At 47.6% G+C, this 26,237-nt stretch overlaps 1 protein-coding gene and 1 non-coding gene across 4 annotated transcripts; one reads left to right on the plus strand and one right to left on the minus strand.

Moving 5' to 3' along the window:
* On the minus strand, positions 1-24,279 carry MED16 (mediator complex subunit 16). Of its 3 annotated transcripts, none has more exons than XM_077841940.1 (15): positions 23,660-23,962; positions 22,400-22,599; positions 21,984-22,091; positions 21,153-21,322; positions 19,943-20,374; positions 19,499-19,604; positions 18,979-19,134; positions 17,447-17,658; positions 16,631-16,837; positions 15,621-15,831; positions 14,804-14,937; positions 13,904-14,096; positions 13,409-13,625; positions 12,385-12,468; positions 1-1,643 (listed from the first exon to the last, which is right to left on the minus strand). In XM_077841940.1, the coding sequence occupies exons 2-15, from the start codon at positions 22,533-22,535 to the stop codon at positions 1,616-1,618; spliced, it is 2,394 nt and encodes a 797-aa protein (XP_077698066.1). In that variant the 5' UTR covers positions 22,536-22,599; positions 23,660-23,962; the 3' UTR covers positions 1-1,615. The 3 variants fall into 3 exon arrangements, with proteins under 3 accessions (XP_077698066.1, XP_077698064.1, XP_077698063.1); XM_077841938.1 differs by lacking the exons at positions 1-1,643; positions 23,660-23,962 and adding exons at positions 8,518-9,178; positions 24,137-24,279; XM_077841937.1 differs by lacking the exon at positions 1-1,643 and adding an exon at positions 8,518-9,178 and having other exon boundaries at positions 23,660-23,960.
* Positions 24,280-24,652: 373 nt separating this feature from the next.
* On the plus strand, positions 24,653-24,759 carry LOC144257535 (U6 spliceosomal RNA). Its single transcript, XR_013344557.1, has one exon. It is a non-coding gene; the product is annotated as a U6 spliceosomal RNA (small nuclear RNA).
* Positions 24,760-26,237: the final 1,478 nt, after the last annotated feature.

Genomic DNA, 26,237 nt, shown 5'->3' on the forward strand with positions numbered 1-26,237 from the left:
GAAGTTTTTAAGGTCAGGCTTGACAAAGCCCTGGCTGGGATGATTTAATTGGGGATTGGTCCTGCTTTGAGTAGGGGGTTGGACTAGATGACCTCCTGAGGTCCCTTCCAACCCTGATATTCTATGATTCTATGATTTGTGAGAGTGATGGGTCGTCCTTCAGGATAGGTTGTAGATCCTTGATGATGCATTGGAGAGGTTTTAGTTGGGGGCTGAAGGTGATGGCTAGTGGTGTTCTGTTATTTTCTTTGTTGGGCCTGTCCTGTAGTAGGTAACTTCTGGGTACTCTTCTGGCTCTGTCAATCTGTTTCTTCATTTCAGCAGGTGGGTATTGTAGTTGTAAGAACGCTTGATAGAGATCTTGTAGGTGTTTTTCTCTGTCTGAGGGGTTGGAGCAAATGCGGTTGTATCACAGAGCTTGGCTGTAGACAATGGTTATAATTTATCTTCCACCTTAATGCAAGAAATGTCTATGTCAGCTCAAAAGTGCATAGGCTGTGAGAGCTTCTTTTGCTGTCAACAGCTATTTTACAAAAAACCACCTCAATCAATGAAAGATCTGCTTAGGAAATGCTGTCAAGGCATCACTCTGTCCAGGTACTTAGATTGATCACCACCATCTATTTATCTGATGCAAAGCTACAGAGCTCGGTACAGAAGTTTGGAGTCAGCATGCCTCACCCAGCACAGATCTCCTGCCTGGAAGGACCAGGTACATAATTCAGAGGCACTCAGCAAATTAAATCATCCATGCCCCATGCCTCTGGATGCTAGCAAAACAGGTCAGGTTTACCTGTCACGCACTGGGATGCATAGTTCACATTTAAGGCCAAGATCCAGCTCTTTTTTTGATGGCACCTACAAAGACCTTGCATCTCTGCTCCTCACTGGGCTCAGACCAGACGACAAGTAATTTAAGGATCAAAGGAAAAGGCTGCATATATGCAATAGAGCTCTTGCTGGTGGCTAATCAGAAGTGAGTAAAGTATATTACCCAGAAAGGTCACCTTCAGCTAGGAGCGTCTGCAAGGAATTCTTATTAACGTGTATGACAGGAACACCCAGAGGCCTCAGCCCAGATCAGCATTCCATTGTCCGAGGTGCTGCACAGACACACAGGGAGAGACAGTCCCTGTCCCACAGAGCTTGCAATCTCAAAAGATGTGTTGCTATCCTCATTTCACAGGCAGGGAACCAAAGCACAGCAAGATTAAGTGACTTGACAATAGTCATACATAAATCAGAGGCACAGCCAGAAATTGAACCCAGAACATTCACCACAAGGCCAACCTGAACGGTAGCACCCCCACCAGCAGAGCGTGTTGAAACATCCCCTTCCTGGGGCTAATCATCTGTCATAGTTTCTCCTCTGACATTTGTACGAAGGGGAGGTGATGGTGCAGCAGCGAGACTGAAACATTTTGCGTCTTGGCACCTTGTAAGGCAGCTCAGAGATAAGATCAAGAGCTGAGACATTTGTTGTTGTCATTTCTTTTTTTCAGCAGAATGTGCAAATTGCTGATAAGGGAAATAACCAGTATAGTCTCACAGTTTAACTGGATGTGGGAAGGAAGTGGGATAATCTTGGTATCACAGCACTCCCGCCTCGAGTCTATTAACAACCATTTTGGAGAGGCAGATTCCTGGATAGAAAGACAACTTCTGATTAACTCAAAGATACTAAACCACAGCTAATTTTCCACCCTCCATTTCAAATTGCTCGTGAGATCTTTCATCTAATGGGGACAAATGCTTAGCACAAGAAAGGCAAGGTGCGGTACATTTATCATTGGTCTTACAGGAGCAGAGGCAGTGCTCGTACCCATTGCGCTAGGTACTGTACATATAGACAGCTCCTGTCCACATGAGCTTACAATCCAAACAGAGAAGGGCTAGGTGCGGAAACAGAGGCAGAGACCTGCCCAACATAAGGACACGTCACCTGATTCTCTGGCCAACACCCCACACACTCAACCACTTTGTCTCCACTGAAGGGCGCCCATAGCTGCCTATTACCTGGTTTCTTGTGCCTTCCCCTGAAGCAGCTAGCCAACTGTCAGTGATGGCTACTGGCCCAGATGGATCATTGCTCTGACATAAGAATTGCTCTGTTGGCTATCACAGTGGCACCTAGAAGCCTCAACTGAGATGAGGGCCTGTGGTACCAAGCACTGCACAGACACACAGTGAGAGATGGTCCCTGCCCCAAAGAGCTGACAACCGAACTAGAGAGGCCAGACAAAAAGATTATTATCCCCATTTTACAGAGGAGAAACTGAGGCGCAGAGAGATGAAATGACTTGACCAGGGTCGTGCAGGGCGACTGTGACACCGCTGGAAACTGGACGCACATCTCTTGAATCCCACCCCACTGCCCCTACTTCTTGCTATGTGTACGGACAGCACCTGTGTAATGGGAGGCCTCCTCGGCTGGGCCCTCTGGGCACTGCTACAATACAAATTATAGATGCAGAGGAGTAAGATTGGAGAGGGTGGTAGAGGGGTGGGACAGAATGTGCTGTAGCTCACGAAAGCTCACGCTCAAATAAATTGGTTAGTCTCTAAGGTGCCACAAGTCCTCCTTTTCTTTTTGCGAATACAGACTAACACGGCTGCTACTCTGAAACCAGAAAAGGAATGGAATTCCTACCCTATGTGGACACTCTTGACCACCATGGGCCGAATCAAGGTGATATCTGTGGATGTTCTTCTCTTGCCCCAGAGTAGGAGAGAGAGAGCGTGGTCTAGTGGCCAGGGCACGATCCAGGAGAACCCCAATTGTATTTCTAGTTCTGACACTAGGTGACCTTGGCCATATCCCTTTGAGAGCTATGGATGACAATCGCTATATTAGAGCGAGGTATTATCATCTTCCTGCCATTGATGGTTTGCACTAGAAACGGCTTTGATCCCAGGAACATCCTATCTGCATCTCCGGCAAGAAATGCAAACCGAGAAACATCATCTGGCTCCTTACAAGACAATTTAGAGACGCTGAACAACTTTGGGAGAGTGAGAACATAAAACCCTGATCAGATTAACTCAGATATGCATAAGAGCCACAATAAGCGGGTAATTATAGCCTGACAGAAATGTGCAGGAGATCATCCTCCACCAGACATTTGATTATATCACCGCAACACCAGTGGATTAAACCCTGGCTGCTGGTTCCTCATTGTGAGCTTGTGGGAGGGCTGAGTTGGTGGAAAGACTCTGATTGCTTCAAAGAGAAATGAGAACAGCCAATCGCGGTGCTGCAGAGATGAAGACATGAAAGTAACTATGCTCTTACTCCTGCCATCCTTTTTTGCCCAGGGGAGGGCCATGACAGAGACAAATGTTTCACAGTAACTGGTTTAACCTCTGTAAGCTTAGGGTGCTTACGACCTTTCCCACCAAGCCTTGTAAAAACCTTCCCCTAAGCTGGATGTCTGAGTGTCTTATTGGTACCCACCAGGGCTAGCGCCTACAAGGCCTAGCGCCTGAAGCACTTACGGCGCTTGCTTCTGAGCTGCGGCACCCTAGGGGCCTGGGGTACAGGGTAACCCCAGTAATTACATGGGCTAATTGGTGGACAAAAGGAGCCATGGCCCTTTATGGGGGTGCTTTAAAAAAGAGAGAGACTTTGGGGAAAATCATGGCACCAGATGGATGGAAAAGAGGGAGTTCTGTTATCAAGCCTGCCCACCCTCCCCCCCGCCATCTCCTGGGACCCCAGGATCCACCGTGGTGCCGTTGGGCCTTCACCATCCTGAGAGATGTCCTGACCAGACTGGGCCGGAGAGGGGGAACCAACGACCTCACCACTGTCTCTGACTTTGGCTAAGTCCTGAACAGCACCTCTAATGTGAGATGTGGGCTCCCGCCAACATCCCCCTCTTTCTCCCACCTTATTTCTTCTTTTTCGCTTCTCCTTCTGCCTTGTGTTTAATCAGAGTCTGGAGCAGTTGCCCAAGTTTTGTCTCTTTCGCAGCACTGACCAGGGAGGCAGCTAAAAGCAAAGCCCTACACAGCCCAGCACCGGTATGAGTTTGCCAGCCCTCTGGGTGACAGATGCTGCCGTGCTGCACTCAAATCCTGCCAGCAGCGAGGTTACAACTAAGCATCACTCCGAAGTCGCATTTTCTGGGGAGAGGAGGTGCAGATAGGGGTACGGGGGAGTGCGAAGTAAAAAGTTTGGGGACCACTGGCTTTCAGCACCCTCACTGTAAAAAGTGTTCCAGCACCACTGCCAAGCCTTGCAGATCTCCATAGAGCAGCAGCATGGCAGTATGAACTATCCCAACCAGTCTGCTGCCTCACCCCTTGCTACGGAGAAACCCTCTTTAGAGTGCAAAGGCCAGATCAGGCCTCATGACCCACTGATGCCTTGATCTCTCTACTGGGAATGCCGAGGCCCCTACTATAAATGGTTCAAACAAGCAGGGCCAGCTGGGATGGTGGTTGTTGCCATTCGTACACCTGGTCATGGAATGAGACCAGTAACCAGCAATTTAAAGGCACAGGGACCAAATTTTTAGAGGTACTGAGCAACTGCTGCTGCCCGAGCTGTGGGTGCTCAGCAGTTCTGAAATTCAGGCCTTCGACACTGTTTTCCTCCTGCATGATCATCGTCTTCAGCAATCGTTATGAACAAGGGGGCTGGATCCACCCCAGTCTCTATCTACGAAGTTTGGCTGTTGGTGCCCATCAGACTCTCTGCAGCAGGGAGGAGCCATGCTCTCTCTCCACCAACCATCGGCGCGTGGATTCAAGTGGACACCACAGAAGCTTTTCTGCATCAGACTGCTGGAGACTTGGGAACTGGACAACTGACTGTTGCCTTCTGCTCTCCAATCTCGTTCTTAAATCAACAGGAGCTGGCGGGGCAGGTTTGTTTGGATAGATCTTAGCATTTCAGAGGGGAAGACGCTGGTTTCTATGGAGACTCAAGACCTGAGTCAAGCCGATCAGACGTACATCCGGTTGCCCGTGGCCCCCCGGAAGCAGAGAATAGCCCAGTGCTCTTTGACCATACACCAGTCTTGCTCCATGGTGGCTGCTCAGCAGCAGATTCTCACCAGGCCATTTTCACTCCCTTGAAGTCCCCTTTACACTGTCAAAGTGATGTAAAAGCACCTGAGGGTGGCTGAGAACCAGGCCCTATATCCGGACAGGCCTGCTGCTCTACAATTTGTATGAGATCTTACATACGTTCTAACTTGAAAGTTAACCAATTCATTCGATTCGAATACAAATCCTGATTTCATAGTCCCTCAGTCACAAAGTCCCCCAGGATCCTGCAAAGGGACACACCTAAGCAGACCCTTCGGAGCGCGCACTGGGAGCTCAGCCAGTTGCATGAACAGGGCCACCGACTACGTTTGGAGCTGAAAATAGAAGCACATTTCCTACTACAGTAGCCAAAAAACCCCTCAGACCTCTTTGTGGTTAAAAGCTCTTTTCAGACTTCTACTAACCCCATCCCTAAAACTAAAACTATAAACAAGCCCCCCATAGCCGAGGGAACACATGAATGAACTCTTATCAGCCAGGCATCTAAATGATGAAAACCCCAGAGCAATTGTGTGTAATTGATGCCACAAAACAGATGTAATTAATTTGCACTTGTTGGAGATTGAGTGTCCACAAGGAAATGGTAGGGGAACACAATCAAGTACAGTACTTGTGCTTGTTGCTCCAGCCTGCCCCTGCTCCTCACATTAAGATAACATTGAACATGTCCTTCAAAAGAAGTGTGATTGGGGCAGCTAATGTACGAAGGTGGAGGGTGGGAGGGGAGATCAAATATAATCAGTTTTCCTTTTCAGTGTCTAATAAATGTTGTTTTCAAGCACCTGCCAGGTTATTTTCTTTCTAATTTTGCTCCTGATTTAAGCCCTCTTTCCTAATGGGGCTGAAATGAACATGGCTTTTCCCATTCATGCACGAGGAGAACCGCATGTGCATTAGATATTTGTTTCTGCAGCACTAATGTCAGGTTATTATGCTGTCTAAATGGTTTCCACAGCAATAGAATTTTTAAAACACCACAGCCATGTAGTTCCACACGACTGCTGCTGAGAGAGTAAATGAAATTAACGTTTGTTTGTTTCATCGACGTGGCATGGCTTGTGGTGACCTAGACTTTAAGCTCTTTAAGGCAGGGCCTGTCTTTCTACTAAGGCAAAGGTCCCCAAACTGTGGGGTGTACCTCCTAGAGGGGTGTGCATAAATGTCTAGTAGGGATACAGCGGGGCCTGGGCCAGCCCCTATGGGGAGCGGAGAGGGAGTGCCACCCAGCCCCTTCCCCAGCTCTGCTCTGGTCCCACCCCCAGACATGTCCCCAGCTTTGGCTGCTGGCCACGGCTCCATTCTCAGCTGGGGGTGGGGCTGGGAGCAGAGCCACACCTGGCCACAGGCCCAGTTGCCGCTCTGCTCCCGTCCCCAGCCTCACCCCCTTTACCCTGTCTGCATTGTCATCCCCCCCCCCCAGACCTGGCTCTGGGGGGGCACAGACAGGGGTAAGGGCGGGGGCATGATCCTCAAAAGTTTGGGCACCACTCTACTAAGGGCTTGCACAGTCCTTATTTCTAGACTATTGGGGCTGTTTGTAGCTACTGTAATACAAATAATTCATAGATTTTAAAACCAGAAGAGATCCATGGGTCCAGATCTAATGCATTCAAGGGTGGTGAGGGAGCTGGCTGATGTGATTGCAGAGCCATTGGCCATTATCTTTGAAAACTTGTGGCGATTGGGGGAGGTCCCGGACAATTGCCCATCTTTAAAAAAAGGGAAGGAGAAGCTGGGGAACTACAGACCAGTCAGCCTCACCTCAGTCCCTGGAAAAATCATGGAGCAGGTCCTCAAGGAAACCATTTTGAAGCACTTGGAGGAGAGGAAGGTGATCAGGGACAGTCAACGTAGATTCACCAAGGGCAAGTCATGACTGACCAACCTAATTGCCTTCTGTGATGAGATAACTGGCTCTGTGGATATGGGGGAAGCAGTGGAGGGGATATATCTTGACTTTAGCAAAGCTTTGGATATGGTCTCCCACAGTATTCTTGCCAGCAAGTTAAAAAAGTATGGATTAGATGAATGGACTATAAGGTAGATAGAAAACTGGATAGATTGTCGGGCTCAACGGGTAGCGATCAACAGCTCGATGTCTAGCTAGCAGCCGGTATCAAGCGGAGTGCCCCAGGGGTCAGTCCTGGGGCCGGTTTTGTTCAACATCTTTATTAATGATCTGGATGATGGGATGGATTGCACCCTCAGCAAGTTCGCGGATGACACTAAGCTGGGGAGAGAGGTAGATATGCTGGAGGGTAGGGATAGGGTCCAGAGTGACCTAGACAAATTGGAGGATTGGGCCAAAAGAAATCTAATGAGGTTCAGCAGGGACAAGTGCAGAGTCCCGCACTTAGGACCGAAGAATCCCAGGCACCGCCACAGGCTGGGGATTGACTGGCTAAGCAGCAGTTCTGCAGAAGAGGACCTGGGGATTACAGTGGATGAGAAGCTGGATATGAGTCAGCAGTGTGCCCTTGTTGCCAAGAAGGCTAATGGCATATTGGGCTTCATTAGTAGGAGCATTGCCAGCAGATTGAGGGAAGTGATTATTCCCCTCTATTCGGCACTGGTGAGGCCACATCTGGAGTATTGCGTCCAGTTTTGGGCCCCCCACTCCAGGAGGGATGTGGACAAATTGGAGAGAGTCCAGCAGAGGGCAACGAAAATTATCAGGGGGCTGGGGCACATGACTTATGAGGAGAGGCTGAGGGAACTGGGCTTGTTTAGTCTGCAGAAGAGAAGAATGAGGGCGGATTTGATAGCATCCTTCAACTACCTGAGGGGGGTTCCAAAGAGGAGGGAGCTTGGCTGTTCCCAGTGGTGGCAGATGACAGAACAAGGAGCCATGGTCTCAAGTTGCCAGTGAGGGAGGTCTAGGTTGGATATTAGGAAACACTATTTCACAAGGAGGGTGATGAAGCACTGGAATGGGTTCCCTAGGGAGATGGTGGAATCTCCGTCCTTAGAGGTTTTTAAGGCCCGGCTTGACAAAGCCCTGGCTGGGGTGATTTAGTTGGTGTTGGTCCTGCTTTGAGCAGGGGGTTGGACTGGATGACCTCCTGAGGTCTCTTCCAATCCTAATCTCCTATGATTCTATGATTAGATCTAGTCTGACCTCCTCTAGAACATATGCAGGCTAAGAATTTCGCCCACTAACCTCCTGTATTGAGCCCAGCAACTTGTGTTTGACTAAAGCATGTTCCAAAATAGCATCCAGTCTTGATGTGAAGCCATTAACAGATGGAGGCTCCTTGAGAGTTTGCTTCAATGGTTAGTCACCCTCACTGTTAACAATGCATGCCTTACTTCTTAATTGACTTTGTCTGGCTTTTAACAGCCAGCCAATGGGTTTTCCTTAGGCCTTTCTCTGCTAGATTAAAGAGCCCTGAAGTATCTGGTATTTTCTCCCTTTGAAGGTTCTTACACATGGCAATCTAGTCACTTAATAAAAGAGGAAAGAGCTTTCTGAAGATTTAAAGAGATTTTACCAAAACTTTTTGTACAAAATTAAGAGAATCGTTATTTACAATACAGCTGCTAGTTCAAGGACACCCCTACTACTTGTATCATCCCAGGGCAGTAATGTCCTTCTGTCACTTTCTCTGTTCCTCTGAAACAGGGAGAAATGCTCTCAATCATTAAAATATTGATACTTTACACTGATAAAAAGCCTTTCACTAGAGGATCAAAGTGATTTATAAAGGGTAAAATAAAGATAAAGATAATTCTATCTTTTCCTTTCAGTTTAGAGCTCAAAGAAAACAAAATCAATACAGGCAAAACAAAGAAGGATGAGTATCTAACTGCTCTCGGGCAGCACTGAGTGGTTCCTTTGTGATGGCCAGATAAGGAAGAGCATTGTGTACTCTTCTTAAGGTTTCAGAGGGCTGACTCTGGTCCGAATTCCCAGAGGTTTCTAAAATGGGAAGGCTGCTCTAAGCTGTTTCCCCACCTAGTGCACATTGTTCCCTTTTCCCCCTGCAAGAGGAGCTTTCATGAGTAGCTGAGTGGCATTCTCCTCCAAAGTCCCCCACAGAGGCAGTTTTTGATCCAACGCTGCTCCCACTGTTTCACTGCTGTGGTTTTGTTGGGTGATTTCAGCATGGTTACGCAGCCACATCTGAGAGAGACACGAACACAGAAAACGGGTCATCTGAAATGCAAGCTGGCACTACTGAGGGACTTTATGGATCAGGCTGGGATGGAGAAATCATGGGAGGGAATTAGCTTTTTGTCCTTTCCAGGTGATGTTTGGGAGAATCAAAGGAAAATGGAAAAGGTGTTGGAAATTATTGCCAATGAAGAGGGGATATCAGAGGAACACAAAGCTGTCTTCAAGATGATGGCCCCTGGCTGCTATTTATATGTAAAGCAGCAAACACACCAGCCTTGCGAAAACAATCTGGTATGTTTCAGAGTTCCGGTATGGTGACTTTCTATTAAAGCCAACATTTAAGACCAATTTAATCATCTGATCAGATGGCTGGTCGTTCACTGCACTGTCATTGCATAATCCAGGCTCATTATTAGGAGAGAAGTGAGAGAAAGGTGTGTGACACTACACCTCATATTCTTCACAGCAATATTGTTTATATATATATATATATGATTACGGCATAATTATGATGTATTTTAGACAAGATAAGTCATGTGACATATCATTGGGAAGGTTATGATTTACTGAATACGATTCTCCTATTTGTATGCAGGGATCATTTTCGTATCTGAAGCTAGGAACACTGCCTATGCATCTATTACAAGTATGTTTATACCTGAGGAACACGCACTAGGCAGAATGCAATCAGTCTAGGGCCTTGTCTACACTACCAAGTTTTGTCACCAAAAACTGCCTTTTGGTGACAAAACAGCAAGAGCATACACACTACAATGGGACTTTTAATCATGAAAAACGCCCCGTTTTGGTGACAAAAAACTTCACCCCATGAGAGACTTTTGTCTTTTCCCCTCCCTTTATTGAGGGGAAAGAGCCAGTGTAGACACTGCTGATTGTTTTGTCCACAGAACTGGCTTCCACCAGTATCCCACAATGCCTGCCCCGATTGCTCTGCTCCCTGTTTTGATTTCCACTGCCCTGCAGGCATGCGTCCCTCCTCTTTCAAAGCTCCGGGAAGTATTTGTGTGCTGTGCTGTCTCGGGAACAAAGAAAGAGCAAATCATTGGCATGCTCCTGGTCTGCCCTGCACTAGGCTGGCAGCAGCAGGCAGCCTGCTGCTGCAGGGGCAAGGGGACAGACTGCTGGGCTGCTTTGCCATTTCTCGACATGGAGAGCTCACAGAGCTACTCAGGATGCTGCTCTCGGCAGCTGAGGGGGCTGTGGGAGAACTTGGAGAGAATCCCAAGATGCGCAGCGATCAGCTCTTTCTTCCCACAACACTGCATTGTGGGATACGTACCCATGGTGCATTGCTCACCCTGTCGATGATGGTGCCCCCAATGTGGACATGATCTGTCAACAGAGGGAGCGAGTGTGAACACCCTTCGGCAATTTTTGTTTTGTCGACTTTTGGGTGTCTACATAGGTTTTGTCAACACAACTTGGTAGTGTAGATAAGCCCTCAATGACTGGCTGGGAAAGGCCATTAGGGAGAACAATATGTCTTAGAAGATGCTAATCTCCCACCAGGAAGCCTTCCTGGGAACCCTGCAAACAGCCTCTGAGTCATGGCTGCAGTGGCCCTATAGTCACCTGGTACTGGACTCCATGATAACCCTAGTGTTTTTCCCACTGACCAGGTGTGGGAATCAAACTGGGAGACAAAGGGTTTCCACTATATGCTAGAACTATTTTAAGGGAGGGGAGGGCTAGAAGGCCGTCTAGCCTGTGAAAGGAATAACTGGAGTTTTAAGCTGCAAGTAAGTGCAGCTTGCCTTCAAGAATCTCTGCAATCTGCCTAAAACAACATTTAGGGTGAGAATTTACTACACACATACAATTTCTTTAGTATATTAAGCTTAGATTGCAGGTTTATTTTATTTGCTAATTAATCTGCTTTCATCGGTTTGCTATCCCTTAAAATTATCTTTTGTAGTTAAACTTCTTTTTGGTTTCAGAGGGGGGGTCATGTTAGTCTATATCAGCAAAAACAAGAAGGAGTCCTTGGGGCACCTTAGAGACTAACACATTTATTTTTGTTTTGTCTAAACCAGTGTGTGGAAATCATAACTGTGGGGTAGAAAGACATGTATATTCCTTTCCACACTGAGGGAGAGGGTGAATTTCATGATCTTATGCTGTACAGATTTCTGTGCAGCACAAGATGGTATAATTTTGGGTTTACCCTCTAGAGGGCGGTGTGCACTTGAGTACTGGGCAGTTCCTTAGCTGAGCCTTCCCACGCAGAGCTGACCGCAGCATCCGTGTGAAGCTGCCGCTGGGTGTGTGCTGGTAAAGTGCAGTCTGAAGCTTGAGGGAAGGCTTGGCAGGCTGCACAGAGGTACAGTGTTAAGGGAACCCAGGCTGATGGGTCCAGCAGGCTCAGTGGTACCCCAGTTCCAAGTGGCACCCTGGGGGGAAACTGTCACAAGGTGCAGCTCAGAAGGACTCCAAATGCAGACCCATTCTGAAAAGTGATTCTAAAAATGGCATTGTGCGGTTCTGTATTCATCCCCTTTCATCCACTCCAAACCTGGTACACAGAATCTCCAGCTTCCAAGCATGCAAACACAGCCCGGGGATCTTTCCTATTCATGAATAGTCACCAGTTATAACCTGCAGGCCAAGTTCTGCCCTCAGTTATGCCTGTGCAACAATGCTGTCCTTATATCCTGCACCTAAAGCGACGTTATCTTCAGATGTAACTGAGTGCAAAACTTGGCCTTGCAGCTGGAATGTAGTTAACAATTCTGCTGACAATGTGCAAAGCGGGACAGACTCCAGCTCATTCTCCCACAGCTAGGCTAGCTTTGCAGGGCATAACAAGCAGTAAAAACACACATAGAACAGTAAAACTTTTAATAACCCTGGGGAGCGTTGTATTGAGTAAGAATGGTGCCATTTTACACAGTTTTCAGACTAGATCAGCACTTTAGGAATCTTAGTGATCCCAGGGGGAAAGGGTCAGAGAACAGCATAACCATGATTGTCTTGGCTTCCTTCCAATATCAGGGGGAATGAACATAGGCTGAGAAAGAGCCATGTATTAAAGGCAACATTTTGTCATGTGCACAGTAGTTAACATGGAAAAAACCACCATGGAATTGCTAACAATACAGATCTATTAGTGTATAAGCTAGCACAGCTTTTAAGCTGTCAAGCCCTGAATAAAAACAGCTGTGAATTAAAGGAGTTACACATGCAGAGCTTACCGGGTACATGACTTGCACTCCTCTGTTGGATATGCCCCTAAGTGAAGCCGTCTCAAGTGGTCAATTTTTGGCTGCCCAGGTGCCCTGCATAGGAAGAAAAATGCGAGAAAAACCACACTGCTGAAAAATTGTAAAAGCTGTTTCCACGATTGCAGGCTCATTACACAGAATGCCTGAGAACCAGACAACCAAGGTCAAGATGAAACTATGGACAACTGAGACACTACACACCTGCCAGAGGGAATGTCCCAATGGGGCACTGTGATAACCCTTCTCCAAGTGTAAGGGGCTGCACTCAAGGGATTAAAGTTCCACTTCTACCCATTATGATGAACTATTCCGCAGTCTTCCAAACCGCTGCCTTCTTACTACGAGTGAATTTCTATTATATAAACAGGAAGCATTTAACCCTCATATCCTGGCCAAACCACATCTTAAGAAATTATATTCTGCTTACTTAAATTCCCCCATGGTTTCAACTAAATACTGTATCTTTTCCTCCAAGTACCCGGCTAAAACCTAACATATGGAATTTGACAGAGAATGGCTACTATGCTCCACCCAGAAGTGGCTGCATTTTAGTGAGGGCTGACTTGATTCCTGACCATGCAATCTGCAAAGCACAGTGAGATTTAACAGGATAAAAGATACAATGTAAGGTTGTGTTGCATTTTTAATTCCCATCACATTTTATTCTCTGAATTCCCATTTCAGATTCCTTAGAGCCTATGTGCCAATAAAACACTATACCCATTTTAGAAACTGAAAAATTGAGGTGTAGAGAGAGCAAGCAACTCATCTGTGGTCACAGAATGAATTTGTGGCAGAGTCAGGGTTCCCTACACTAACCAATAGACAACACTCCCCTCCCTAAGAAAGGAATAGCAATTTTGACTTCTGGTCGATTTTACTGTAATCCCTAGACTACACTCCTTTCCAGAGCTGAGAACAGGATCCGGCAGTCCTGATTCCCAGTCCCCTCTCTGCTCTAACCACACTACCTGCTTGTTTCAGATTTCCATACCTGACAAAGACATCAAACTGCGATGAAACAGTGTGACCAATGAGTCCAGGGGCCTTCCCAAACTGCAGCCTGATGAGCTGCTTGTTCTGCAGCTTACTGATAATGCCATTATTGATGGGTAACCAGTCTACATTGGGAATAAGCAACTGGCTGGGGAGAAGACAACACTCATCAATCAGGGTATCATCTGGCTCGCTCGGGTGAGTTTCGTCACGACCTGCATGGGAGACGAAGCACAGAGAGAACTTTCTCTAGCATGCTACTTGCTTAAAGGACAATAAATGCTGTTCCCTGCATGTTTCCCCCTCCCCGACCCAGTATGGCAGCTCAGGAAACAAACAATTCGTCTTGTAGCCTCTCTTTCTCCCTCTGATTGCTACAGACCTACCCAGAGCCTCATTATCCCTAAGTGTTTTTCCTGTGTACAATATGGAACATCCACTGCGCACAAGATAGGATGAGTCTCTCTAATTCCAGGAAGTTTTTAATCCTTACAGCACAGCCAGAGTTTAGTCAACAGCCTGAAGAGTAGGGACATGCTGTCCTGGGTATCTGAGGTTGCCGTGTAAACAGGGAGGCAGCTTGGCTTCAACAGGCCCCAGATCCGGATCACCACCATGAGCTCTCTAAGCATCCCCAGTGATGCCCCGTCTCGCAGGAAGCTGTGCCCTGGCCGCACAGGGGATCCCTGCAGGGAATAGGAGGAAGGGCAGAGAAGAGAAACTTTTATGATCTGGGTTCACAGACATCCCCACCGGAACCACTTCCCATACAGGTGATCTAGCTAAGGTACTTATATGGCCCCCATTATTGTCATCATCTGCTAAATTTTGCAGCACGGCAAGAGGTTAGTTTAGCGCCATGTGTGTTTGTGCTCGCTGTAGGCACCCACAGAGCAGAAGATCAGGAGTTCTGGCGTCCATCTCTGATTTCACTTACACAGGTGGCTTCTCCATTCAGAGTTACTCTGGATTTACGCTGGCATGAGCATGATCAAAACCAGGACTTGTGGTTTCTATTCCTAGCTCTGCCACTAATTTGCTGAGTGATCTTGAGTAAATAATTTTCCCTCAGTAAGAAGAAAATAATGCTATTGACAGTCTTAATTAACATTTGGAAAGCACTCAGAGACTTAGATGAAAGGCCCTAGAGAAGGGTTATTATTTCCTCTGTGTAGATCTGCACACTCAAGTTCCTTTAGCACACTGCAAGATGAAAAGTTACACTGAAAAAGACGCACTTGACATTAACACTGGCTTCAGCGCAATCCATTTCTAGGACAACAGCACACACTGGGCACACTGATTAACCCAACAGCACATGGCCATTGAATGAAAGAAGGCTTTCACTACCCTCCACACACCACACTGCCAAAGATGGAGGACAAGTTCTCACCTGATTAGGGAGACTGGCAAGCAGATAGAGCACAAAGTCTCCCACCCACTGGATGAGCTGCTGCAGGGACTGCAGGGTAGTCATCTCCAGGACAAACTCCTCCGTCTTCAGGTTAATCATCACTTTGTCAATGTCTGAAAAGGAAGCAAGACAGCTCCTAGCACAGGGAGAAAAGAGGCTCTGGGAGTTTCCAGCATTGTGAACAGACTGCTCTCCTCGCTTTTAAACCCGGCTACCGACTACAAATGCATGCAACTTTATACCTAACCCAACAGTGCAGCCTATAGAAGGCAGTGTAGCCCAATGGGTAAGGCTACAGGAGACTGGGTGCTGGTCCCATCTCTGCCAACTGCCCTGCTGTGTGTCCCTTCCCCCACTATGCCTCCGTTTCTCCTCCCACCCTTTGTCTGTCTTGTCTAATAGACCATAAGCTCTTCAGACGCAAGTCTCTGCCCTGCAAGCCTGACTCTGGTTGGAGCCTCTATGTGCTATCGCAGTATAAACAGATACACACCCCTGAGGATCCTTCATGCCCAGTGCCTGTAACAGCCTACATGGAGTTGTCCACATTATCCTGTTTCATTGGTGGGCATCTGGTCTTTGACACCATCATCTTTTGGGGTTCCACCAACACACCTCAGGTTCACAAGCGAGTGAACTTTTGCTGGGACTGGTAGCCATGAAGGTGTGGAACTCGCTCCCCGCATGGAGTGTCCACCCTAATCTAAGTACCCCCAACAAAAGACTGATTCAGAAAGGGAGGGAGCTGATCAGCCATGCAAACAGCCGTGCTGCATCAAGGGATGCAAACGGCTACCTATGTCCGTAATCTTGGAGCAGATCTCGGTGAGCCGGTCACCGGGGCTCTTGTCTGGAGTGTTCAGGAAGTGCGGGCGGAGCAGCGATTTCAAGGTGCAGCTGATGGCGATCAGAAATAGCTTGGCATGATAGTCACACACGCGTGCAACAGTGTTGGAGGAAAGCTTGCAGAGAGAGGCCTTCATGGCAACGATGCGTGTGGAGAGAACCTGTTTGACGGGGACACACAAGGATAGGCACAGAAACAAGATCAGATTTAGAATGAGCCTACTTAAAACCGCTACTCCCCAGCATCCATCACCCTGAGGAATGAATGCTGTTCTCCGTGTGTGCTACAACTGGCCACAGTACCCATTTACATCAACAATAGGCTTTACTAGCCTACCAAGAGTTTCTCCGAAAGCTGCTACTGGGCAGGAGCTGCTGAAATATAATACTCTGAAGGCAGAGTAGCGAAGACAGTGGTACCAACCTTACGCTTAAAATGCTACGCCTAAACCAGCAATGCTCTATCACTGGGGCAACTCACTGGACACTAGACAAAAAGAAAAGGAGTACTTGTGGCACCTTAGAGACTAACCAATCTATTTGAGCATGAGCTTTCGTGAGCTACAGCTCACTTCATCAAAGCTCATGCTCAAATAAATTGGTTAGTCTCTAAGGTGCCACAAGTACTCCTTTTCTTTTTGCGAATACAGACTAACATGGCTGTTACTCTGAAACCTGGACACTAGACAGTATGCTAAGTTCATGCACAAGAATTCTCTACATAGTAATCACCCTGGCTGAAGTCATATGCCCTTCCCAATCACTCCAAGCCCCCAACAGTACATAAGTACCAGATTTGGAGAGGCAGTGTAGCCTAGTAGTCAAAGTAACCCGTGGAAGTTCACTGGAAACCAGTGAAGTCTGGAAATTAACATCCCCTTATCTACTCCTGTTCCTTGACTCCCCTCCTACCAGTCCACACTCGGCACTGTGCCAAGCGTTCCTCTGCTGTTTCCTCACCTGCTGCAGGGCTGCATTCTGGCGCATGTACTCCTCATGCAGCTTCTCCACCAGGTTCTGCACCATGTTGGGCTGAACATGGAGCAGGATATCCCACCAGTCGTATCCCGTCACCATGCAGTATTCCAGCAGGAACAGCAAGTGGCGGAGAGACATGTTCATGTCCAGCACATGGCCCATGGAGGGAGAGATCCGGAGCATGCTCAGCTGAACAAAGAAAGGAAAAGGAACACACATCAAGAGGATCCATCCACTCTAAGGGACTAACACCACATGGAATCAAAGTGGCAGGAGATCTACAAAACCTCCAACAGAGAACAGTGTCAGCCATGTTCCAGTAAGTTTTGTCTACACTACACCCTGCAAATGAACCTCCGCTATGATCTGCGGAGACAATCTCCCAGGATATGGGCAGTTCAGTCCCCATGGCAGTCTCAGACCTTAATGTCTTTGATAAAACTCGCAACAAGAGGCCAGTTCTGGAGAGAGGTGTGCAAATTGGACTGAGACCTACTAAACTCATTCGACACAAGTTAACGGACTGTATGTCTGACCATAGCAATTTTTAGTTACTACTGAGCTGGAGAGACAGTTCTGTTAAACAAAGGGAAAATGCAGGCACTATCTTGGATGAGGCTGCCTACTGGCAAGATCAAATGGACTTGTAATAATGTCCCCTGGGAACTCCTGGAAGACCCACTGCTTGAGCCAGTTAAGAGCAAGCAGAGCAGAGCCCTGGCAAACTGAACAGAGTTTGTCCTGGCCTAGAAGAGCAAATAGGTCTTTTCCCACATCTAGCATAACAAGGCAAAGTACCTTGCCATGGTTATCAATCCCAACCAGGGCCAGTGAAGTCCAGGAGAGCTGCATGGCTTTGAAATGAACCAAAGGACCGGCAGCCCGCTGCCTTTTGATCGCCTGCTCATCCACTGAGCGCTGAGAGGAAGAACCATAGAACACTGCCATGGTCTGCAAGGACAGGCGATGAACTATGTGGACGCTACCATCATGGAAGGCCAAAGCAAGACCTGAGGACAAGAAATATCTGGGGTTTAGCAAGTGATTCCTGTGAGTGTAACCCATCCCACCCCAATGAGACACAGACAGTTGTCACAAAGTCAGACAGCAGCTCTGAAGACAGCCCAGTGGTCTCCAGCCTACCACAAGCCTTTCTTCCCCATCCTGCCCTGCATTTTTACAGTAATGAGAATACTTGTCTCTTCTATAGGGTCTGCTACTGGAGGATCCCGAAGCACCTTGCAAACATTAAGACTCAGTCTCACCCACTGGGAGGTAGGTACACAGTACACTCATTCTGTTGTGTGTTAAACACTGATGCGCTCAGCCCCGTACCAGGCAAAAAGCAAAGAGGGGCCCTGCCTCCCAAAGCCTACAGTCTAAGAGTACATCTACACTGGAGCGGAGGTGTGATTTCCAGCGCGGATGGACGTACACACACAATAGCAGTGAAGCTGCGGCAGCAGGGCAGGCTAACCACCTGAGTACGCACCTAGGGTCTCAGATGAGATCGTGCTTGGGATAGCTAGCCCCTCTCACTTGCACTGCTCTTTTGAGCAAACTACCTCAATCAAAGTTAGTGCGCGTACGTCTACCCGAACTAGAAATTACACACCCAGCTGCAGTGTAGATGTATCCCAAGAGACCGGCACACATACGACATGCTGGGTAAACTGAGGCAGGGAGGGGGTTAAAGGTCTGATTTGCAGAGCACCTGCTGCTCCCACTGTCTCCATGGGGGAGTTATGGGCGCTCAGCACCTTGGAAAAGCAAACATTATTCTAATCAGGTCCTTGTAATCACCTATCACTGTGGTATCTGAACACCCTAAGTGATTTGCCCAAGTTCACCCAGCAAGACAGTAGCAGAACCAAGAGAAGAACCCAGAAATCCTGACTCTCGTCCTCCACTCTAACCGCTATCCAGTATCCCTCCTCAAAGCCAGCCTCGTTAATTGCACTGCCTGGACAGCCGAGAACAGGAGCCCTGACCTTTCTAGGTTTCTTCGGTCCTCACTAGTAGACATGCAGAAAGTCCTTTCAAGTTGGGATACAGTAACAGAAGGCCTCAGGCAACCCAGCACATATGACAGCTACAACAGTTCCTCCTGTGTAAACTCTTCCTCATCGCTAGGGGGCTGTACCCATCCCCACTGGGAACAGACTTAGTCCAGTTTTAAAGGACTTCTTGATTCCTGCAGGACATCCTCTATCAAGAAACACACAAACACACTCCAAAGTAGCTGGGGCTCTCTCTGTTCATAAGTGAGATGAACAGAGGCAGCAAAACTTCCATCTGCAGCTAGATGTTCAGAAAAGAAGCCTCCTTACCCAGTCCAGGGAAGAATTTGGTGTCATTGGCCACTTTCAGATCAGTATTGGTTAGGGAGATTGGCAGTTTTGGCAAAGCCACAGCTGAAACGCGATCCAAATCATTGGTGGCGGAGAGAATCCGCCATTTCAGTATCATCGGCTGCTTGTCTCCAACTTGACAGAAAAACGAACAAAATAAACGACAGAATTTCACATAAAAAAGTCAGAGAAAGTGCCACAGACATCCCAGTCTTGAATTCTCCCCCACCCCAACAGCGTGCTTGGAATTAAACATTGATTATGAGTTTATTCACTCAGACGGATGCATTTTTGTAGACTCATTAGTTTTACAAAAAAGTTGTGGGGTTTTTTTTTCTAAATCCATCATGACGGAGTGCTCTTCTCGTGGTGATTACCGAACGCCCAGAAGAATAAGGATGGGATTTCGAGTCATAATTGAGTCAAGAGTTTACACTAGGTTTTGATAGTTCTTTGGCTATGCTCCTGTTTTTGAGGAGCATCAGCTGCTGAAACTCACCCACGGGAGAGATCTGCTGGAAGATGTTATTGACTGGCAAGCCCTCTTTCCGGAGAGACCAGCACTCCACGATGCTGCTGTTCTGGTTGGAGGCACAGAGCAGCACCTTCAAAGCAGAAAGGAATTTTCAAACCAGGCACAGTTACAAAGCCATGTCTTTTGTGCCCACCCTCTAGACCAAAAGGAAGAGGGAAGATTTGCTACTGTAATTGTCTGCATGAAATTCAGAATAGGAAAATACAGAGTACAGGGTGAAAAAGTGAGAAACAAAAAATGTGTGCATTAGTAGAGCTGGTGGGGAGCCCAAGTTTGGAACAGCAGATGGGCTGCTGGTTAGTGCAAGAGCAAAGCTATAGGGAGGAGTTTATAGATCAAGTGGGTCCTTCCCTTTCCTAAGCATTTAACTCTTGGAATACTAGTGTAACATAGGAGGAGGGCGCTCACCTGCTCTGACATGTCCCTGGCGAGGAATTTCAAGTGAGTGATTGCCGGATACTTGTCCTTGCGGGCTGGGTCTGTGGTGCACCGCATGAAAAGGGAGGGCAGAATCTCTGTGTCAATTTTGCATTTCTCATTCACTACGCTGACGCAGACCTTGTAAAACTGGACGGGAGAGGTGCTGCTGCCATCTGAGGTGGCTACCACGATGTTTCCCCCACCCGTGAAGGCAATGTCCGCCAGGGCGACACGGCACCGCAGACGGCACAGGCTCTCCGTGGATGTTAGCACTTGCCCGTTGGGCTTGAGGAGAGAGACTGTCACCAGGCCGCTAATGGTCACAGCGATCCAGCCTTCCATAGGCTTCCCACCAAACAGAGTCAGGGAGGGAGAGAACTTGACCCGGGAAAACTTCTCGCCAAAATTCGATGCTCCGGACTGTGAATGGAGATTAACATACACAGAGCGGTTAGATCCTAGGGCTGAACGACTCTGCCATTACCTGAGTCTCCTTTTAATATCACTTCAACATGGCCTAGAGCAGTGATACTCAGATCTCAGTAGTACAGGAGCAAAATCGGCGATCAACATTACCCAAAAGAGCCACAGTAGTGTTAATTCACTGTTTCATTTACTATATCTATCTATCTATAAATTATTGTCACAGCAAAATGGCTGAGCAAATAGTATTATTTTATCAATTAAATTATTTAACAACATAGTAGAAGCATCCTGACTGGTTAATACTTAAATCACACAGTGTTTTAAAGCATGTGCTGCAAAGAGCCGCAAGGCATTTCAGCTGTAAAATGGGACAAATATTTTTCTCATCAGCGTATCGTGAGGCTTGTGTATTATGAGACGTCCTGTGGAATGGAAAGTTTGCCAAAGCCCCTGGATCTTCTCTGGAATCAGGGAGATATTCCAGATCAAGCAGGCTATATGGTAGATATATGGTCCCCATTTCAAAGCACATCTTACAATTCTGAAGGCATTTATCCTCACAACACCCTGTGAGATAGGTCAGTGCTATTCTCCCCATTGTACAGACGGCAGAGAGGCTAAGTGACTTGCCCAAGGTCATACAGGAAGTCTATGGCGGAGCAGGGATTTGAACCCACATCTCCCTAGTCTTAGACTACTGCCCTAACCACTGGATAATCCTTCCTCTCTGATTCCTTCCTTGCAGGTTCCGTGTGCAAGTGCTAGAACAAACCTTTTCCACGTGCAGTGCTAGCTTCACCCCATTGTGCAACCAGGAAAGAGCCACAATTGGATCTCCCTCCACCATGCTGCCCACAGTGTTCTCCCAGCTGTTGGCCAGGTGATCTGTCATGCTCCAGCACTTGATGTGTCCATCTGCATCTGCTGACAGGAGCCTGGAACCTAATGCAATACAATCAAAAGAAGAACAGAAACGTCAGAACACGTCTCACAGAGATTACCAGGAACCCAGCCACAGGCATCTTCAAAGCAATGCATAGGAGGGAGAGGCCCCCCCCATGCAAGACAAAAGGGTTTAGTAACATTACACTTACACCAACATAAGACGAAAATTCTTAATTCAAGCAGCAATTTAATCTTAAGCACCGGTTCCCACTGCGTACTGGTGATACTGTGAAATCATACCTGGGTTGGATTATTTCCTCAATGATTCAGCAGATTCAGGGCTCTCACCTGTTGCTGGATTTTAAAAGTGCCTCCTTCAGCACCTTGCAGCTCTTACAGGTTGGAGTTCAAGAGGTGACTCCTGGCACCTAACTACCCCAGGAGACCAGTCTATTGCTAATAACTAACTCAAGAAGGACGGGAAGCACAGTCCTCTATGAAATCCACTATGGACCTCACAATGCAGATCTGACTGAACTGAACACTGCAGATATTACATGATTGGCACTATACAAAGATTTCTGATAGCAGGAACCTAAAAGAGAAAGACCTCCATAAACTCCCACTATATGCCCCATCACACTGTGAGCAATTTTATGAAGCCAAAAAAAAAACCAAAAAAACCAACACCCCAACCAACTATAAGAGCAAAGCTTACCTGACTGATCCCATTCCAAACAGGTGATGATTTCAATGTGCCCAGAGTTAATGGAATAAACATCCCATGGATGCTCAGTGTCCAGGATATGGATCATGTGGGTAAGATCTAGGCAGGGAGAGACACCAAGTCCTTTCAAAAATTTGCAGTGGAATTTAATTTAATTTTTTAAAAATTCAATTTTTTACTGTAGGAAATTAGTGAGCTTTAATTATTTTTATAGGACCATAAACATATGTTGCTTTACAAGACCAAAAAATAAAGTCTCTGCTCTGAAGAAGTGAAGATCTAATTAGAGCGTTTTTCCACAGCAAGACTAGTCTGGAGCAGGGGTTTTTCCAGCTGGGGGTCATGAATAGGTGTTGAGAGGGGGAGCAGATAAGAATCACAAACCACAGGAATGGGACAAACTGTACCTTTTTCCTCCTCATTTTTGAGGTCTGTTGTGAAAGCAATCAGGTTCCTGCAGGACCAAGCACATACCAGTGGGATGGAAGGACAGTGGTTGCTTTTAGGCCTTTTCTCCCACTCACAGACATATGCCAAATCCATTATGCCCTGGAAGACCTCCAAGGCACCACTTGCCTGTTGCAAGCCTATTCATAGACTGCTGTGCCTAGGAAAGAGAAGAATAAATAGGACTAGAATCTACTGTACAGTCACACACGCAAAGGACCACAAGTACATTGCCAAAGATCCCCTTTGTAAAACAGCAGCCATTTTCACTTTCCCAAGGAAATGTGTTGTTTTGTGCAATCCCCACTGAAAATAAGGATGCACTGACTTACATTATCAGTCAGAGCAGCCGGAGTGGAGAATTCCCATCATGGCTAGTTTTAAACCTTACACCTTTTAAAGAATCCTATTAACTCCTGTGACACAGCTGTACCTTCTGCTCCCATTTGCGTTAATTCCTTTCCTCACCACTCTTTCTTTTCTCCCATGTCCTCATTCCTACGGAGATCTCCCACCTAAGATCCTCCATCCTTTACAGCTCATTCCTTTGTCCCTAAATGTAAGCCAGACACAGTAATCCTGAACACCATTACAGATCCTCAACACCATTAATTTGAGTTTCTCTTAGTAGAGGGTACTCCATACTTGGGAGCCTGAGAGCAAAGAAAAGCCCATGGAGCTCATAATCTTTACAGCCACAGTCACCTGATTTAAAGGTTAAGTTTTCTGCTAAGGTGGAGAGAATGTAATCATACAAAAAGAAGAGGAGCCACAAGTACTCCTCTTCTTTTTGCGAATACAGACTAACACGGCTGCTACTCTGAAACCTGTGATCATACAGTTTATCCACTGTACCACTCCTTCCCAGGTAAAAGAATATCAACTCTCCAATCCAAATGCCATATTGCTCATCTTACTTGTGGGCAACTTATCTCCATAGCCCACTGACGTAACTGTTCTTCTGTTTAAAGGAAAAGTACAGTGAGATTAAAAGATAAAACAAGAGCCAACATGGTGGGCTGGATGGTCTCTTCCTAAATGGCTTAAGCTTTCTTGACATGTAGGTCCAGTAAGCACACTGGATGATATAATTAACTCCCTCTGAGCTTCTGTATAACAGTCCCTGTTCTTAACCTGGGAATACGGCCCCATTAGCCACATATGCCACCTGTATACAAGTGCTACCTCTCGAGTGGAAACATTACCCTCTTGTTACTAGCCTTGGATCAACGCTGGTGAGTCTTAGATGCTGTCAGAAAAGAGTATTTTTTCTGTACGCGATCAGCGACCTTGGCGCCGTGATGGTCACCCGAGTACCAGAGGGGTCCCCCAGAGGTGTCACTGTCAGGGGCTACACTGGAGCTGGCTGCCAGTATTTCTCCTCCACCCAGGAGCCCCTATCAACAGCACCACGCTGGGATCCCTTCACTCCTAACAGTGGGGTAAGCCAGGGTCTTCCACCCAGGCCACCCCCAATGCCACCAAGATACAGGGGGTTGGGAAATCCCCTCCCCCCCCACAGTCATTCATGGGGATGGGGAAGAGTCCACCCACCTCCTCCAAGATAGGGGGGACCCCCTTCCCCCACAGAGGCAGGGATAATAACTACCCCTCCCCCCACACAGGAAGGGGGGTAATTACCCCACCCCCACCCTAGAGAGAGGCGGTAACTGCCCTCCCCCGCAGGAGAGACTCACCTATCTCCCCCCCTCCCTGCGCGCCGCCTCCTCTCTGCCCAGAAAGGCCCCCTGCCCGGGCTGCCTCTGAACGGGCCGGAACAAACCTCCGCTCCCAGGGAGCGGGCAAGGGCCAGGGCTCGGCTCCGGAGCCCGAAGGAAGGGAGGAGGCGACTCGCCCCGCTGGCCCGTCTCTGTCAGAGCGGGAGGCGGTCTCGGAGCCGTTTGTGGACAATTCGCTCAGGCATCCCACAGGGCAGCCCCAGTGTGAGGGCCTCCTTCAGCCGAGGGCGCTGCTCTGTTAATTTGCATACATTCCTACCCATAATGCCAGACGGCTGAGAAGCTGAGATGAGGGCCAAATTTAAGTGGATTTAATGAAAATAAAAGGTTATTATGAAATAAAATAATGATATGTATTAAGTAAACAAGAACATTAATTAGGTACATATAGTTGACAACATACTAAGATCACCCTTACTGAAAATAAAATAAATTTTTAGAGATATAAATACCAAGCTGGTCCACCTTGAATTTGTGCTCGCTTCGGCAGCACATATACTAAAATTGGAACGATACAGAGAAGATTAGCATGGCCCCTGCGCAAGGATGACACGCAAATTCGTGAAGCGTTCCATATTTTTCTTGCCTGCCCTTCCCCTCTTGTAAGGAAACCTCTCCTTAGGGCATTTCTGTTAACTCCCTCTGCAGCAGGGTTTTACAAATTACCCTAGTATTTGGGGCTGGGGCTGCCCAAATATTCCCCCCCCCCCCCAAAGAAAAACCCTCTGCCTTTGGGAAAGTCCAAGGCCCCACCCCACAAAAATCTCATTATTCAGAGGAACCCAAAGCAACTCTTGCATATTGAGCTTCCCCCATAACCCAATCTTACCCCACAATCTCACTCTTCATTCCCCAAATACATAGACCCAGATCCACCCCACTGTTTTTTCTACTGGGTTACATACAAATAACTCTAGTATCTTGGTATTTGCATCCATGCAAATAAACCCCAGCAACTTGTTATTTGTGTAGACCCAAATAAACCCCAATATCTCAGTATCCAACAAAACTTCACTATCTCAAGTAAATTTGCAGAATTCCCCAGGCTCTCTCTCTTTAGGGAAAGTGACGTACCATAATCTAATTGGCATGAGTTCCTGCCTGGCTTGGGATTTTGTTACACCCCATAACTTGGACCAAGTTTGCCTGAAGTTCAACGAACCCAGATCAAGTTTTAAGCCACAGCCAGACCAAATCTGGAGCCAGCCATGTGGGGGCTTGAGGTCGGCACAAGTGAGTGCTGAGGTTCAAGCAAGCTGGGGAGTGAGTTTTGGAGTGAATCAGGGATGCTGAGGTTTGAGCAAACACCCACCCACCATCCGGTGCCAGGGTGGGATCTGTGGTTTCAATATGAAACTTCAGGGACCTGCAGAACACGCTGCCAGCTGCTTCATTCAAACCAGAAAATTCCCAAACACAACTACGTTCACTGCTGTTGCTGGGGAGGAAATCTGTGCCAAACCCCATTCTCATGGGCATTGGCAGTTTCATGTCCTCCTGGCTCCCATGAGCTGGGGAGGCATGGTGGGGGTGCAGAGAATTACCGCCCCTAGCGACCACCCTGACTTACCCAGCTCCTTGACCTGTTCCCATTCCCTTTCCACGCGGCCCACTCCCGGGAACAAGAAACAACCTGAGACCTGGGGATGCATTCAGCTTCTTGACAGCTGGGCAGCCCTCTTTTAATTATTGTTAGCTCTCTTGTGGTAGTAGCCGGCAGGCTGTGTCATGGACCAGGGCCCCAGGGGCTGCACAAACAGACGCTCCCTGTCTCCCACTTTGCATGATGCAGTGTGACCAAGCAGGGCCTCTGGGACAGTTCTCTCTCCCCTGGGGGGCTTAAAGTCACTCCTCTGGCCTGGCGCTCTGTGGACACACCTGAGGCGCTGGGTTGGTCCCCCAGGGGCATGCAGCCAGCTGGTTTCATGTGTGTGCATGGTGCACCTGGCAAGTGGAACAAAGCATTGCGTCCCTTGTCCCCTCCACATGATCACCCCTGCTCCTCCACCCTGTCCAGCAAAGGCAGATGGAGGCCGATCTAATGCACTTGCAAACCCCA

Source organism: Eretmochelys imbricata, chromosome 25 (assembly GCF_965152235.1).
Source record: "Eretmochelys imbricata isolate rEreImb1 chromosome 25, rEreImb1.hap1, whole genome shotgun sequence".
NCBI lineage: Eukaryota > Metazoa > Chordata > Testudines > Cheloniidae > Eretmochelys > Eretmochelys imbricata.

Coding starts and splice junctions, on each gene's coding strand:
- MED16 (XM_077841938.1), bottom strand. CDS start 22,535: ATGGATTTGGCATATGTCTGTGAGTGGGAGAAAAGGCCTAAAAGCAAC. Junction 22,092..22,399: donor CAAAAATGAGGAGGAAAAAG/GTACAGTTTGTC, acceptor CTCCCTGCCTAG/ATCTTACCCACATGATCCAT. Junction 21,323..21,983: donor TTTGGAATGGGATCAGTCAG/GTAAGCTTTGCT, acceptor GTATTGCATTAG/GTTCCAGGCTCCTGTCAGCA.